Source organism: Salvelinus fontinalis, chromosome 6, assembly GCF_029448725.1.
Source record: "Salvelinus fontinalis isolate EN_2023a chromosome 6, ASM2944872v1, whole genome shotgun sequence".
Classification (NCBI taxonomy): domain Eukaryota; kingdom Metazoa; phylum Chordata; class Actinopteri; order Salmoniformes; family Salmonidae; genus Salvelinus; species Salvelinus fontinalis.
Window position 1 is genome coordinate 74,166,554 of NC_074670.1, and position 17,170 is coordinate 74,183,723.

The following is a 17,170-nucleotide window of genomic DNA, read 5'->3' on the forward strand; positions in this document are numbered from 1 at the left end:
ATTCCTTACAGGAAAATCCACTGTTAGACCATGCCCTATATTACTCTGCAGGATAATCCACTGTTAGACCAAGCCCAGTATTACTACAACTCACTGTAGTGCAGTACAGGAGGGACTGACATGTCCTGACTCGCTGTGAGAGAGACACCGGAGGGCAGATGAGATGAGTAATCTGAACGGTGTGAGGAGAAGGAGGTATATATGAAGCTGCAGTTAGGGTGGGGGCAGTCACACACACACGCACGCACGCACGCACTCACACACACACACACACACACACACACACACACACACACACACACACACACACACACACACACACACACACACACACACACACACACACACACACACACACACACACACACACACACACACACACACACACACACACACACTGTTTTCTGTTGCACATATTTGCTCTACCACGCCTGATTTTACTAATTGAGGGCTTTAAATTAGTTGACTGGCTGGGGCTTTAATAGAACACACGTGTGGAATGTCTCAGGGATCCCTGAGGACTGGGTTGGGAACCACTTTTAGAACTAAATTCCCATGTTTTTTTTTAGAACAAGATTTGCTGGTGTGTTTTTGTGTGACAGGAAGGGGCAGGAAGGACAGACTACTGTGGTCTAACGAACACTCTCTGACTTTACTTCCTCCTCTGGCCAACAGATGGGGCAAAAGAATACCCACAACATGCTCTCTGTACATTACCCTCTCTAACAGAGAATGCTATCTGTACATTACCCTCTCTAACAGAGAATGCTCTCTGTACATTACCCTCTCTAACAGAGAGAGACCTACAGTCTACTTATTCAATGTTGTGCAGTACAAGTAACTGTTATGAGACTTGCATAAAGCATTTAGATGATTTCTGTTTTTAAAAAGCAAAAGAATGATGATGTTTAACAACGTTAGAAAGGTTTACAATAAGACAATGTTGTAATGTAATAGTATTGTAATAGCGACATAATGACAGGATCTGATAATGAATTAATGATTCGATAGGACTGAATAAAATGAGGTGATGACTTACAAGAACACATTTTTATCATTAACAGGCACAAATTACAAATAACTATTTGAATTCCTTACTGAATTGATTTACAGTCCCTTACAAAAATGTTTGTGGCAAATTGTGGCAAAATTGCTGCAAACAAAATAGTGTGTCACAAAATGCTGCCAGAAGTTTGCAAATGTTTTCCAGTGGTGAATGTGTGGTAAACCTTTGGCAACAATAATATTTATTGCCAGCAGTGGCAAACAGTTCACTGGAAGCCATTTCTGGTGAACACGTGACTTCCAAGACCAGTAACCGCTGAAAGGGATCAAGGGGATTCGAAAAATTTGTTGAAATATGGAAACCAAACTAGCTACCTACCAGTGAGTGAAATGATTAATTAAACATCCTAATAAACTTTTAAATTGGGTTAGTTAATTGATGGCTAGTTAGCAATGTCATATTTTATGGGATAGAGTGAAACACATTTTGTTGATACCAGTTTCAATCTGTCAGCGCCACTGACTGGCTAGGGCTTAGCTAGCTAACATTAGCTACCATAATATTGCACAATTAATGTGATCGCTAGCTAGCTAACTAATGATTTGCCGAAACAATTATATTTTTCGGTGAATACGTTGATGTCTTATTATACCAATATGCATTTCAATATGCTAGTATCACTGTTCAGTAGCATGTTTGCTAGCACAACAGCTAAGGTAACAACAATATGAGCTGACTTGACATCCAAGCCAGACTTCACATTTGCAGATGGATACCCTTCCCCTACCTGTGGTGTTGGAAGAGGCTGTATTGGTAGAAGGGTAAATCAACACCCTGGGAAGATGTTTGTGGTGCACTCGATCATAACACTTTATTTGAGTGTATCATCTTCAATCTTGATGAGGTAAGTAAATGCATATAGTATTCTCAGAATTGTAGGCCATACATTCATTCTTTGTAACAATTAGAACTTTCCTTGCTTTAAACTAGTAGCTAGCTCATCTTCATCATGTGTTGTTCCATCTCTGTTTCTAGAAGCAATCAGTTACAAGATAAAAAGACAGACTGAGGCCTTCAATCAAATGGAAGACAAAGAAATATGCACCAGGCCAAGGCTTCTTGCATGGATGGCTTTGAGATGTAAGTTAACAAGAATTCATTTTGGAACATTAATATGAATTGCCATATTAGGCATAACTCAATTTGATGTTGCTTTTCTTCCACCCAAGCCTTATATACCTGAGTCAGGAAGAAGAGACCACTAGTAGTCCCCAGTCTAGATTGAAAATCATAATTAGTTGATAAGTTTGAATCAGTTGTGTTGAGACTTGGCTGAAGAAATATGTTGTATACTGTGGCTCTCTATGAACAGCTGGACACATATTAAAAGCTAAGTCCCTATTTGTGCATGCTACATCGTTTGTATATACAGTGGCTTGCGAAAGTTTCACCCCCTTGGCATTTTTCCTATTTTGTTGCCTTACAACCTGGAATTAAAATGGATTTTGGGGGAGTTTGTATCATTTGATTTACACAACATGCCTACCACTTTGAAAATGCAAGATATTTTTTTATTGTGAAACAAACAAGAATTAAGACAAAAAAACAGAAAACCTAAGCGTGCATAACTATTCACCCCCCCAAAGTCAATACTTTGTAGAGCCACCTTTTGCAGCAATTACAGCTGCTAGTCTCTTGGGGTATGTCTCATAAGCTTGGCACATCTAGCCACTGGGATTTTTGCCCATTCCTCAAAGCGAAACTGCTCCAGCTCCTTCAAGTTGGATGGGTTACGCTGGTGTACAGCCATCTTTAAGTCATACCACAGATTCTCAATTGGATTGAGGTCTGGGCTTTGACTAGGCCATTCCGAGTCATTTAAATGTTTCCCCTTAAACCACTCAAGTGTTGCTTTAGCAGTATGCTTTGGGTCATTGTCCTGCTGGAAGGTGAACCTCTGTCTCAGTCTCAAATCTCTGGAAGACTGAAACAGGTTTCCTCAAAGAATTTCCCTGTATTTAGGGTCATCCATCATTCCTTCAATTCTGACCAGTTTCCCAGTCCCTGCTGATGAAAAACATCCCAACAGCATGATGCTGCCACCATCATGCTTCACTGTGGGGATGGTATTCTCGGGGTGATGAAAGGTGTTGGGTTTGTGCCAGACATAGTGTTTTCCTTGATGTCCAAAATTCTCAATTTTAGAATCATCTGACCAGAGTACCATCTTCTTCATATTCTTACCATTTTTTAATAATGGATTTAATGGTGCTCCGTGGGATGTTCAAAGTTTCTGATATTTTTTTATAACCCAATCCTGATCTGTATTTCTCCACAACTTTGTTCCTGACCTGTTTGGAGAGCTCCTTGGTCTTCATGGTGCCGCTTGCTTGGTGGTGCCCCTTGCTTACTGGTTTTGCAGACTCTGGGGCCTTTCAGAACAGGGGTATATATACTGAGATCATGTGACAGATCATGTGACACTTAGATTACACACAGGTGGACTTTATTTAACTAATTATGTAACTTCTGAATGTATTTTGTTGCACCAGATCTTATTTAGGGGCTTCATAGGAAAGGGGTGAATATATATGCATGTACCACTTTTCTGTTTGTCATTCTTTTAAATTTTTTGAAGTTATTTTTTTTATTTCACTTCACCAATTTGGACTATTTTATGTATGTAGATTACATGAAATCCAAATAAAAATCTATTTAAATTACACGTTGTAATGCAACAAAATAGGAAAAATGCCAAGGGGGTGAATAGTTTTGCAAGGCACTGTACACTGTATAGCAATAATATACAAGGCAGAAACATTGTTTCCTTGCTGAAAAATATATAGAATGCCAGTTTCAGTGAGAAGCACAGTAACATCAAGGCAGCTTTGTAACAGCTGACCCTGTTTTCCAAAGCCAAACCTGCCCATTAGCTGCTGAATCCATTTCTTAAGCTGCCAAAATATAAAGTGTTAAATTGTTTTCAGTATCCTAAGGTTGTTTTTGTTTTGTGTTTTCTGATTGGTTCAGTTCATGTTTTCAACAAGCTTTGGTCGAAGGACTTCCACAGGGCCGCCATCTCTGAAGTTCCCTCAAAAAGGCAATAGTTGTGAACTGGGTTTGATTTAGTTGTTGTTGTTTGAATTATTTACATTTTGTTAATTATCTTTGAAACTTCCATTGGTTGAATGCTATTGCTCAATTAACACTTGGCTCATGTAAATTCTGTAGTTGCCCCTTTAAACATCCTAAGGTCAACATCCCCATAGTGTTCACATTTCTCTCATGTAAATGCAGCTACGTAAACATATTAAATAAAACATGTATTTGGGAAATATCAGGTCTTTGCTCTTTTCTTCATTAACCTGCTGATCATTTCAATTTGGATTGGATTTGTTTATATCTGTTAACACATGGTGTTTAGTATGATTAGTACTGTATGTTTAGTTTAGTTATCTCTGTGACAAGCAAGTTCATTTAAAGTTATATGTGAGTTGGTTCATGTAGATATAACATTTCAATGTTGGTAACACACAGTCACCAAAAACGGGATCTAATCTGTGTATTCATACGGAGTTTTCAGCAAACAGTAGAATGTTAGTCATATGTTTCCCAGAATTGTTTGCCAGAAGTTTACAAGTCGTTGCAACAGTTTGCCACAAAACTAATTTGCATGTGAAAATATGAGCTTGCCACAAATCTGCAGTAAATTGGCCAAAGGTTAGCTTCAACTGTTAACCAGAAACCTGTTTCTTTCAATAAGGGGTGTTGAACATAAAACAGTTTTCATGTTTATCATCAACATACTCACCTTAAATACTTCCTGGTGGCAGTTTCCTGCTGGCTCCCTAGTGGCTACGGTCTCTCTTTCCCGTAACTTTGATTGGCCGTTTGGAAGGTGTGTCTGATCCGAGACAGGTAGAGCATCCTCGGAATCCAGATAATTTCCTGAGTGTCCCTCTCTTTCCTCTCTTTCTCTCTCTTCTACTGTAGACAGACATTCTAAGTGGCCTCTGTCTCCCACTGTCTCTTTCTGAGTCTCTCTCTCCAGCCTTGAGTGTGGCACGTGATTCTCTACTGTGGCTACAGAGGTGTGCCGTGTCTGTCTCTCTGTCTGTCTGACTGTCTGGCTCTCTGTCTGTTTGTCTGTCTGTCTGGCCGTTTCCAATGAGCTCACACACACCAGGCCGTTAACGCTTGGTGAGTCCGGACATACCCTCCAGGCCTTCAGCACCACCTGAGGAGACCGTCTGCCTATCAGAGGAGTGGGTGAGGCAGGGTCACAGGCAGGGGAGCGAGGGGGGTGAGGGGTCAGGGGTGAGCCAGGTGTCGGGGGACACTCTGGATGGTCCTCACTGCGGAGGGTCAGGGACACACTGTGGACATAGTCCCCCAGACGCTGCCCTGCTCTGGGGGAGTCCAGTGGCGTCCGCTCCGCTCCCCCCTCTGGAGGAGAGAAGGAGTGAGAAGACATCCTCCATTTTCTAGCCGTCTCCGCAACGTTGCTGAAGAACTTAATCAGACCCCCAAAATGTCCGCCTTTGCTGTCAGAGTGCTTTGGAGCCGCTGGTTGAAAGTCCCTGATGCTCTCGAAGTCCACCGAGCCGTAGTCAGAGTCCATGGTCTTGTCCAGTGTGTGTAGCTCTGAGTCAAAACTCCTCTCTGAGTAAGCCGGGTTCCCCTTCCCCAGGACAGAGATCTTCCTCAGGTAACTCCACACGTCAGCTCTCTTAGACCTCCTCCCACCCAGCGGGGCCTTGGGGCCGCCCCTCACACTCTGCTCCTCACACACTCCTGCTGAGGTAGTGTTACAGTTAGAGGAGTGGTTGGCCTGCGCCTGAGCCTGGACCTGAGGTCTCTTGGTGTAGGAGACTCTCTCTGTGGGCTTAGAGCCGTTCTGGGTAACAGGCTCCAATAGCGAGGGAAGATGGTGTCTGTCCAGGGTAGCTGTCAGATCCATGTCCTCAAATGAGCAGTCGAACTCGGAGGTGTGTCCGGCATACGAGTGCCTCTTGGCGTAGTGGCGGAGTGTGCTCCTACCGGGATGCAGGGCGGGCGAGGGGAGGAAGTCCCGGCAAAACGAGTCGTCCTCCATCTCTCCGTCTCTGAACTTAGTGTTGGACCCAGACATCTTCCCCACCCTCCCCTTGAAGACACCCGGAGAGCGGAGCTTCTTGATGGAGCGGACCTTGTCAGCGAAGGACAGTTTAGGGATGGAGGCCTCCTCTCCAGGGAGGATCATGGAGTGAGGTCTTCTGTTATCCAGTTCTGAAGCCGCTTTACGCCGGGTCAAGATCTTCCAGATACCTCCTGTAGCTCTTGGTCTACGGTTGACATCCGGGTGCTCCATCCCAGGGGTCTGAGGAGGTTCCTGGGTCTCTGCCTGTCTATCCCCAGCCCCCTGCCACTGTCCCTGGGCATGGCCTGGACCCTGACCCTCTTCTTGACCCTCTCCCTGTCCCTCTCCCTTCCCAGTCTCCTGGATAGATACAGTGCCGGTCTCATTCTGCACATCCAGAGACACGTTGAAGACTTTATTGACGAACCCGTTGGGGTCGCTGCTGTGGGAGGTGGGGCTGTCCGTGTGTTCCATCCTCTCTCATCTCATCCTACTACTGCTAAGTCAGCTATCAGCTCCGTCAGCTATCAGCTCCGTCAGCTATCAGATCCGTCAGCTATCAGCTCCAGACCGCACCATCTCGTTCACCCACACACCTGGAGAGACAAAACACACAGCACATCAATTTGTCAGCTCTCTTATACTCACACACACAATTCAATTAAAATCAATTAAAGAACCCTGTATTTATCTCTGAGGGGCAATACGAACCCTGTATTTATCTCTGAGGAGTAATAATAACCCTGTATTTATCTCTGAGGAGCAATAAGAACTCTGTATTTATCTCCGAGGGGCAATAAGAACCCTGTATTTATCTCTGAGGAGCAATAAGAACTCTGTATTTATCTCTGAGGAGCAATAAGAACCCTGTATTTATCTCTGAGGGGCAATAATAACCCTGTTTTTATCTCTGAGGGGCAATAATAACCCTGTATTTATCTCTGAGGAGCAATACGAACCCTGTTTTTATCTCTGAGGGGCAATAAGAACCCTGTATTTATCTCAGAGGGGCAATAATAACCCTGTTTTTATCTCTGAGGGGCAATAATAACCCTGTATTTATCTCTGAGGGGCAATAATAACCCTGTTTTTATCTCTGAGGAGCAATACGAACCCTGTATTTATCTCTGAGAAGCAATACGAACCCTGTATTTATCTCTGAGGAGCAATAAGAACCCTGTATTTATCTCTGAGGAGCAATAAGAACTCTGTATTTATCTCTGAGGAGCAATACGAACCCAGTTTTTATCTCTGAGGATCAATACGAACCCTGTATTTATCTCTGAGGAGCAATACGAACCCTGTATTTATATCTGAAGGTCAATAAGAACCCTGTATCTATCTCTAAGGGGCAATAAGAACCATGTATTTATCTCTGAGGGGCAATACAAACCCTGTTTTTATCTCTGAGGGGCAATAAGAACCCTGTTTTTATCTCTGAAGGTCAATAAGAAGCCTGTATTTATCTCTGAGGGGCAATAAGAACTCTGTATTTATCTCCGAGGGGCAATATCAACTCTGTATTTATCTCCGAGGGGCAATAATAACCCTGTATTTATCTCCGAGGGGCAATAATAACCCTGTATTTATCTCTGAGGAGCAATAAGAACTCTGTATTTATCTCTGAGGAGCAATACGAACCCAGTTTTTATCTCTGAGGGGCAATACGAACCCAGTTTTTATCTCTGAGGAGCAATAATAACCCTGTATTTATCTCTGAGGAGCAATAAGAACTCTGTATTTATCTCTGAGGGGCAATACGAACCCAGTTTTTATCTCTGAGGAGCAATAATAACCCTGTATTTATCTCAGAAAGGGCAATAAGAACCCTGTATTTATCTCCGAGGGGCAATAATAACCCTGTATTTATCTCTAAGGGGCAATAAGAACCCTGTATTTATCTCTGAGGGGCAATACGAACCCGGTATTGATCTCTGAGGGGCAATAATAACCCTGTATTTATCTCCGAGGGGCAATAATAACCCTGTATTTATCTCTGAGGGGCAATACAAACCCTGTATTTATCTCTGAGGGGCAATACGAACCCTGTTTTTATCTCTGAAGGTCAATAAGAACCCTGTATTTATCTCTGAGGGGCAATAAGGACTCTGTATTTATCTCCGAGGGGCAATAACAACTCTGTATTTATCTCCGAGGGGCAATAAGAACCCTGTATTTATCTCAGAGGGGCAATAATAATCCTGGATTTATCTCAGAGGGGCAATAAGAACCCTGTATTTATCTCAGAGGGGCAATAAGAACTCTCTATTTATCTCCGAGGGGCAATAAGAACCTTGTATTTATCTCAGAGGGACAATAACAACCCTGTATTTATCTCAGAGGGGCAATAACAAAATTGGTGTCTTGTACAAAGCTTGGAGACTTTGCTTGAGTTCAGCCAAATAAACCCTTCATTCATAATATGTCATACAGACCTGACCACACATCAGATTTAGATGCCCCACAAGACAAGATACAGGTACAGCATAGATGCAGTACAGATACAGTACAGATACGGTACAGATACAGATACAGATACAGTACAGATACGGTACAAATACAGATACAGATACAGATACAGTACAGATACGGTACAAATACAGTACAGATACAGTACAGATACAGTACAGGTACAGGTACAGATACAGGTACAGTACAGATACAGTACAGATACAGTACAGATACAGATACAGTACTGGTACAGGTACAGTACAGATACAGTACAGTACAGTACAGGTACAGTACAGTACAGGTACAGGTACAGGTACAGTACAGGTACAGGTACAGGTACAGATACAGATACAGATACAGGTACAGGTACAGGTACAGGTACAGTACAGTACAGTACGGGTACAGTACAGGTACAGTGCTGGTACAGATACAGGTACAGGTACAGGTACAGGTACAGGTACAGGTACAGGTACAGTACAGATACAGTACAGGTACAGTACAGATACAGATACAGGTACAGTACAGGTACAGGTACAATACAGATACAGGTACAGTACAGGTACAGTACAGATACAGGTACAGGTACAGGTACAGGTACAGGTACAGGTACAGTACAGATACAGTACAATACAGTACAGATACAGGTACAGGTACAGTACAGATACAGGTACAGATACAGATACAGATACAGATACAGTACAGGTACAGATACAGGTACAGTACTGGTACAGGTACAGATACAGATACAGATACAGATACAGTACAGGTACAGATACAGGTACAGTACTGGTACAGGTACAGATACAGATACAGATACAGATACAGTACAGGTACAGTACAGATACAGTACAGGTACAGTACAGATACAGGTACAGTACAGATTGCTGTTTGTATAATACTGGTGCATAAAGAGTGCAGTTCAAAAAGCTATGGTTGCATCCTAAATGGCAGCATATACCCTATAGTGCACTACCTGTGACCAGGGCTCAAAAGCAGTGCCCTATATAGGCAATAGGGTGCCATTTGGGCGCAAACCCTATCTTTCATCACTTGTAACACATGACTTAACATAATAGTCATGGTCTTACATGGAACATTCTATAAAGGCATGCATGACTGACACATTTTTGGGGGGTATTTGAAATGAGCTGATGTAGGGTGACTTGAAATAAGTGAATCTTTCATCTTGTGTGCAGTACAGTGGTCCCTTTAACGTGAGTCAGCATTATTTAAACATCCACCCTCATACCCCTCTATACCCCCGCGAGCCCCATTAGCCCAAGTAATTATACAGAATACAGCAGCACACACACCAGGATCCCGCGTTGCCATGGAAACCGAGCCCTATGGAGGTGGTGGTGATGTGTGTGTGCAGCACCAACTTGTGTGTGCGTTGATATCATACGACAGATCCCCTTCATCTGAGGAGGATGACTGAGAGCTAGGCCCAGCCTCCATTCACTCTCTGTTACACATATTAATGCACTATCCTTGCCCAGGTCATTTGAAATAGGACTATGCCCTATTAGCTAACATTATGTGGACAACAGATCCCCCCCCCACAAGAGTAGTTAGGAATACATGTAGCTAGATGCAGTACTAATCGCAGTAAACTAATCTACGAGGTGTGGTTACATGTAGTTGGAGTATTATAAACTAATCTACGAGGTGTGGTTACATGTAGTTAGATACAGTATTATAAACTAATCTACGAGGTGTGGTTACATGTAGTTAGATACAGTATTAGAAACGAATCTAAGAGATATTTATAATTATAATTACATATAGGCCCATACAACCCTATAAACTATAACAGGTGTAATTTATTCAATATCACTAGGATTAAAATAGGCTCTTATCAAAGATTAATAAAATGGAAAAAATATATGTCAACACGACACTTAAAATGTGAATAGTTTGCCTCACGTTATGTTTATTTACTGTTTTGAATAGGCCTATACAAACGTGAAAGTAAACTGAAAGTGTGTCGGTAAAGAATAAATCATGATAGGCAAAGGTAAGAATCGGCTATAGACAATCTTGAGAAATGTAATTTTTTTTCCCCTCATCGAAGTAATTTATCCGACCCATTTAACTACAACCGTCCGATAATTCGTTACAGTAGCCTATAGCCTCTATTGCAATTTATACGATAACGAACGTAACAAGTGAGAAACGTTTACGAACATACGTTTACAAAATTGTTGTAACCTACCAACTTGGTTTCGAGAGTTGAAACTCCTCGATACATATCAAACTTCTGGACAAAACGTCATCTTCGAAACAGTTACGGTAAGTAGGGTACAAAAACAGCGGTTGACTTCCCACCCGGTAAACTTTTTAGAGCTATGAGTAACGCTGAAATTATGCTGTGGCGAGTTCTTCGTCTTTTGACGGTGGGCTAATAATCCCTTTTAGTTCAAGAAATCTTCCTCATAACTCTGAAAATGTCAAAAGTTTTCTCTCTGAGTAGAGACTGATGAACACTCTTACCCTTTAAGCTCGAGCAGCAGACAGTGGATCAGCAGCACCGACTGTATGATCAGCAGCCAGGGGCACACACACAGGCTCACACACACACACACACATGCACACTCACACACACATTCATAGTTGTATTGAAACAAATTACCTTGATAGACCTAGTTTCCTTAAAGATGTATTTTTTATCAGTTTCTTCTGAAATGTAATTAGTGAACTGCCCACTAATTCATTTAAGTAGCCAAATAACCTTAGCGATATAATGGTTCAACTTCAACATGCCAGTGAAAATACATGATTGAGTGAAGAGGGGTTTCATTGGCTGGACCCACTTTCAGGAATTGCTTTGAATGTGAAAATCCTTCTATTGAAAGGACACAATGGGTCAGAGCACACAGGGGAAACTGAATTCACAAAAACTCAACAGCTTCAGAATCTTTTAGCTGTGAAAGAGGAGATGGTGGGGCAGGTGACTAAATGTCTGTCCTGTTTCTGGCCCATTGTCATCGCATGGCGTTCTCCCTTCTACACAGGAAACAGTGGATCTTACAGCAATGGGGGGACAGGGACGGGACGGGGACGGGACGGGGACGGGGGGGCGATTTGGCTGACAATGGCAGGAAGCCTGTCTGAGTGCATGTAAATATCTGTGTATGTGTCCCGCCCATCTGTGGACCTAAGACCCCTTAGAATGGTCCTGGAGCACCTTGCTGTTTAGTAACTGTGTGATTTATCCTCCATCCTCTTCCTCTGTAACTCATACTCTACTGTTATCATCCTCTTCCTCTGTAACTCTTCCTCTACTGTCATCATCCTCTTCCTCTGTAACTCTTACTCTACTGTTATCATCCTCTTCCTCTGTAACTCATACTCTACTGTCATCATCCTCTTCCTCTGTAACTCATACTCTACTGTCATCATCCTCTTCCTCTGTAACTCATACTCTACTGTCATCATCACGCCACTCAGGACAATAACATCCAGGCTCTTTACATGACCCCTTGTTTATCAAGATGACAATCCTTAAAGGCACAATGAAGATGTCCTGCCATGGCGGGGCTGCCCTGGGCTGAAACACAGACGCAGGATTGTGGAGAGACCGTTATAGGATAAGAGTCATGAAGTGTTTATAATAGGGTCAAATAACTTGAAAATACTTGAATAGAAAAGTAACATCCTCTTTACATGATAACTTGACAGGCTTCATAATAATAACCTGAAGACTGTACAGATATAGTATCTTAATTTGACCACCCTGTTACAGGAGGACTTTCGTGCAATGCAGGAAATCTAAAACTCGTAGTGTATTTGAGATTTAAAAAGTCTTCTGAATTTTGTAATTTCACTTTAAAAAAAAAAAATAAACCCCTACAAATATTATTAATTATAATCCGCATAATAATTCACATTTCCTGTTGTTGCAGGATTATGTTCCTGCTGTAGTAATTTATCTCAAATTAAGGTCCTACATATCTGTATTTTATACACACTAAGTGGCAGCAATGTAAAGTATTGTAATGTCTGATCCTCCTCTTTCTCAATTCCTTTTTGTTAAATTAAGTGATTCGATTAATTCTAAGAGTGATGGAGAAAGTGAGAGAGAAAGAGAGCGTGCGACAGAGAGAGAGAGAGAGAGAGGCCAGTGTTTGACCAACTTAATCTATAGGTCTACAGTCCTACATATGTTTGAAATTAAAACATATTTCAAGGGGAACATTCACAGTGGCGCATAGAAGAGGGCCACTTTGAAAACCCTAGGAGAGTTGGTCCTGTACCTTGGCTGTTTGGTGTGTAAATATACAGTATGCAGGCTAGCTACTGATCTTAGGGTGTTAGAACTGTGTGTGAACATAGCTACAGTGATTTAGCAGTGATGTCATAGGCTTCACATTTTCAGAACAATTGCCGTCTTCCTGTGCTTCCTGTGGCATACTCCCGACCGACTGCAGGGATAGATAGAGAACGCACACACACACACACACACACACACACACACACACACACACACACACACACACACACACACACACACACACACACACACACACACACACACACACACACACACACACACACACACACACACACACACACACACACACACACACAGACACACACACACACACACACGCACACACACACACACACGCACGCCGCACACAGGACACAGTTCGCTACAAGCAGCTATAATTATTTCAGCAGTCATTGTCAACGCCACCGAGGGAAAATAGAGTGTATGAAAAGAAGAGAGCAGGACGATAACAGGGTCAGATATGTTATGTTGTGATAGTCTATTATAAAAGCCTTACTAAGCCTGGGAACATGAGTCACATACCATAACTAGCTCATCTGAGTGTCGTACTGTTTGTTCATACTTGCTACGGCAGTTACACGTGAACATTTGTGTTGAAATATGTTTCAGGAAGCACATGAATATGACCTGTTTAGACTTGTTCATGTCATTCTTGGAAAGCTGATAACAGTCATGTAGGCTATTGACAGATTGGCGAAAGGGATATTGGGGATTTAAGCTTGTTATTGATTTGTGTGAGCTGAATTCTCACACACACACACGGCTATAAAATATATACGGTAGAGGAGGGTTAGATAAAATTACACTGACATTCTTCACATTCCCTCAGAGCAGGTTTGCATCCCAAATGACTCCCTATTCCCTATATACAGTAGTCCACTACTTTTGACCAGGACCCATAAGTAGAGCATAATGTAGGAAATATAGGGTGCCATTTGGGACGTAGACCAGATCTACATTCTTCCCCTGGCCTATCTGCTCATGGCCCCATCACTGCCCCAGCCAACACACACACACACACACATATCACTGCTAACCCTAACCCTAACCCTAACCCTAAACCTAAACCTAAACCTAACCCTAACCCTAACCTGTACCCTAACCCTAACCCTAACCCTTAACCTAACCCTAACCCGTACCCGTACCCTAATCCTAACCCTTAACCTAACCCTAACCCTAACCCCAACCCTAACCCCAACCCTAACCCTTAACCTAACCCTAACCCGTACCCTAACTCTAACCCACTGACACAATTATTATTTCTTATCTACTTAAAACAGTGCTGTGAGAGGAGTTTCAGAATCTTTGCATATTGTCTGCACAGACTCACGTGCACATCATACCCTTCACAACATCACTTTTAGAGTGGGAGGAATGTTTAATGAGGACTCAGCGGGAGTTTATGTCGCGGTGACAGTGGGTGGAGAGGGCCAGGCTCTGCTATCTACCTTATCTAGAGGAGGGAGAAGAAGAGGAAGAAAAGAGAGAGGGAGGTGAGAAAAAGAGAGGGACAGGAAGAGGAAAAGGAACATAGAGGGAGAGAGAGAGAGCCTGAGAATGACAGAGGAAGACGGAGAGAGAGAGAGTACCATTTGTACATCCTTACAACACTGTATATATACATAATATGACATCTGTAATGTCTTTATTATTTTGGTACTTCTGTGAGTGTAATGTTTACCGTTCATTTTTATTGTTTATTTCACTTTTGTATATTATCTACCTCACTTGCTTTGTTTAGCAATGTTAACATATGTTTCCCATGCCAATAAAGCCCCTTGAATTGAATTGAATTGAGAGAGAGATCCTGAGAACGACAGAGAGAGGAAGACGCAGACAGAGAAAAAAGAGAGAGAGAGAGAGAGCCTGAGAATGACAGAGAGAGGAAGATGGAGACAGGAAAAAGAGAGAGAGAGAGAGAGAGAGAGAGAGAGAGAGAGAGAGAGAGAGAGAGAGAGAGAGAGAGAGAGAGAGAGAGAGAGAGAGAGAGAGCCTGAGAACATCATAGAGAGGAAGACGGAGATGGAGGAAAAAGAGAGAGAGAGTTCTTAGCACTATCAGTAGGAATCTCAAAACAGGAAGGCCATCCCCAGTAAACAAGAGCAGCAGAAGAGGAGCACAGTTCTACTTCCTGTCCCAACTACAGAGGAAACAACAGATTTTTTAGGAATTCTAATCGGGACCATTACACTCTAGCAGTCGACACTGATTAAAACCCACTTCCACTGGCTATCTGAGGAACTCTTCTCTTAATAACAGAACTATCAGGACTGCCTTCTGGCATTATAAAACGTCGTAGCAGTTCATCTTTATTTAGTCTAATAGGCATGTGTTGTTTCATAAATGGTGTCCTGACTTTCAGTGTTGAGTCTGTTTCTGTTGTGTGTGTGTGTGTGTGTGTGTGTGTGTGTGTGTGTGTGTGTGTGTGTGTGTGTGTGTGTGTGTGTGTGTGTGTGTGTGTGTGTGTGTGTGTGTGTGTGTGTGTGTGTGTGTGTGTGTGTGTGTGTGTGTGTGTGTGTGTCTGTGTCGTCTCCCTCTCTGTGGCAGCCATGAGTGTGCTTGGTGTGTTTGGGGATGTGGGGCAGATGTTTATCCCAGTCCTGAGTTGTTATCTTCTCTCTAGTCATCTGGCCCTCCATCTCCATATTCCCTGCTCTGGGCCTTGATCAGACCTGGGCTGGGTTAGGATGGGGCTGGACTGGACCTTGACCTGGCCTGAGCTGGGGCTGAGTTAGGCTGGGGCTGGACTGGACCTTGACCTGGCCTGAGCTTGGGCTGAGTTAGGCTGGGGCTGGGTTAGGCTGGGGCTGGACTTCACCTTGACCTGGACTGGGCTGGGGCTGGGTTAGGCTGGGGCTGGACTGGACCTAGACCTGGACTGGGCTGGGGCTGAGTTAGGCTGGGGCTAGGCTGGTTTAGGCTGGGGCTAGGCTGGGTTAGGCTGGGGCTAGGCTGGTTTAGGCTGGGGCTAGGCTGGGTTAGGCTGGGGCTAGGCTGGGTTAGGCTGGGGCTAGGCTGGGTTAGGCTGGGGCTGGCCTAAGTTTGTGGGTCAACACTGTTTCCTCTCTTCCTTGTGTTTGTGTCTTGTCAGATATCTATCATCCTGGTACGACTTTTCTTTAGTAACTATCAGAGCCATAAGGATAAGGAGTTTTCTGCATTATGATGCATTTACATAACACTTCAACATTCTATGGCAGCCATGTTAGCGCCCCATTAACATTAGCGCCTCATTAACATGAGTGCCTCATTTACATTAGCGCATCATTAACATGATCACCTCATTAACATGAATGCCCCCCAGTAACATTAGCACACCATTAACGTTTGCACACCATTAACATTAGCGCCTCATTAACATTAGCGCCTCATTAACATTAGCGCCTCATTAACATTGCATGGGGAATATTACAATAATGCTACATGTAGACAAACTGCATGTCTAGAATTAATACAATATAAAGAATTCTAAAAGTTAGCCCAACTCTGTAAATAAACAGTAGGAAGCAGATTGTACAGTCAACTTTCCTGCCAGCTCTTGACTATGGTGACATGATGCAGCAGACAGTTCTCTAAAACCTTTAGATGCAGTCCACCGTAGCGCACTTCGCTTCATCACAGGTGACAGGTTTTATACTAATCTCTCGATGTCGGCTGGTCCTCATTATTCCCTTTTTGTTGACAAAACTCTGCTGCACAAGCTTCTGACATACACTATATCCACAAAAATATGTGGACATGCCTTCAAATGAGTGGATTCGGCTATTTCAGACATCCGTTGCTGACAGGTGTTTAAAATATAGCACACAGCCATGCAATCTCCACAGACAAACATTGGCAGTAGAATGGCCTTACTGAAGAGCTCAGCGACTTTCAACGTGGGCAAACTGTATGTCTAGAATTAAAACAATATGAAAAATGTGAAAAGTTAGCCCAACTGTAAATCAAATCAAATCAAAGTTTATTTGTCACGTGCGCTGAATACAACAGGTGTAGACCTTACAGTGAAATGCTTACTTACAAGCCCTTAACCAATAGTGCAAGAAAAGGTATTAGGTGAACAATAGGTAGGTAAAGAAATAAAAACAACAGTAAAAAGACAGGCTATATACAGTAGCGAGGCTATAAAAGTAGCGAGGCTACATACAGACACCGGTTAGTCAGGCTGATTGAGGTAGTATGTACATGTAGATATGGTTTAAGTGACTATGCATATATGATGAACAGAGAGTAGCAGTAGCGTAAAAGAGGGGCTGGCGGGTGGTGGGTGGGACACAATGCAGATAGCCCGGTTAGCCAC

At 42.9% G+C, this 17,170-nt stretch overlaps 1 protein-coding gene across 5 annotated transcripts in view; it reads right to left on the reverse strand.

The window, feature by feature from the left end:
• LOC129858680 (rho guanine nucleotide exchange factor 9-like) overlaps positions 1-11,063 on the reverse strand; it is a 116,233-nt gene extending 105,170 nt beyond the window's left edge. For 3 of the 5 annotated variants that reach the window (XM_055927979.1, XM_055927977.1, XM_055927976.1), the window contains exons 1-2: positions 10,792-11,055; positions 4,818-6,721 (exon numbers count right to left, since the gene is read on the reverse strand). In XM_055927979.1, coding sequence (XP_055783954.1) covers positions 4,818-6,599 — 1,782 coding nt within the window. In that variant the 5' untranslated portion in view covers positions 6,600-6,721; positions 10,792-11,055. Of the gene's footprint in view, positions 1-4,817; positions 6,722-10,791 lie in introns of all 5 variants that reach the window. The other 2 variants (XM_055927981.1, XM_055927980.1) reach the window with 2 other exon arrangements.
• Positions 11,064-17,170: the final 6,107 nt, after the last annotated feature.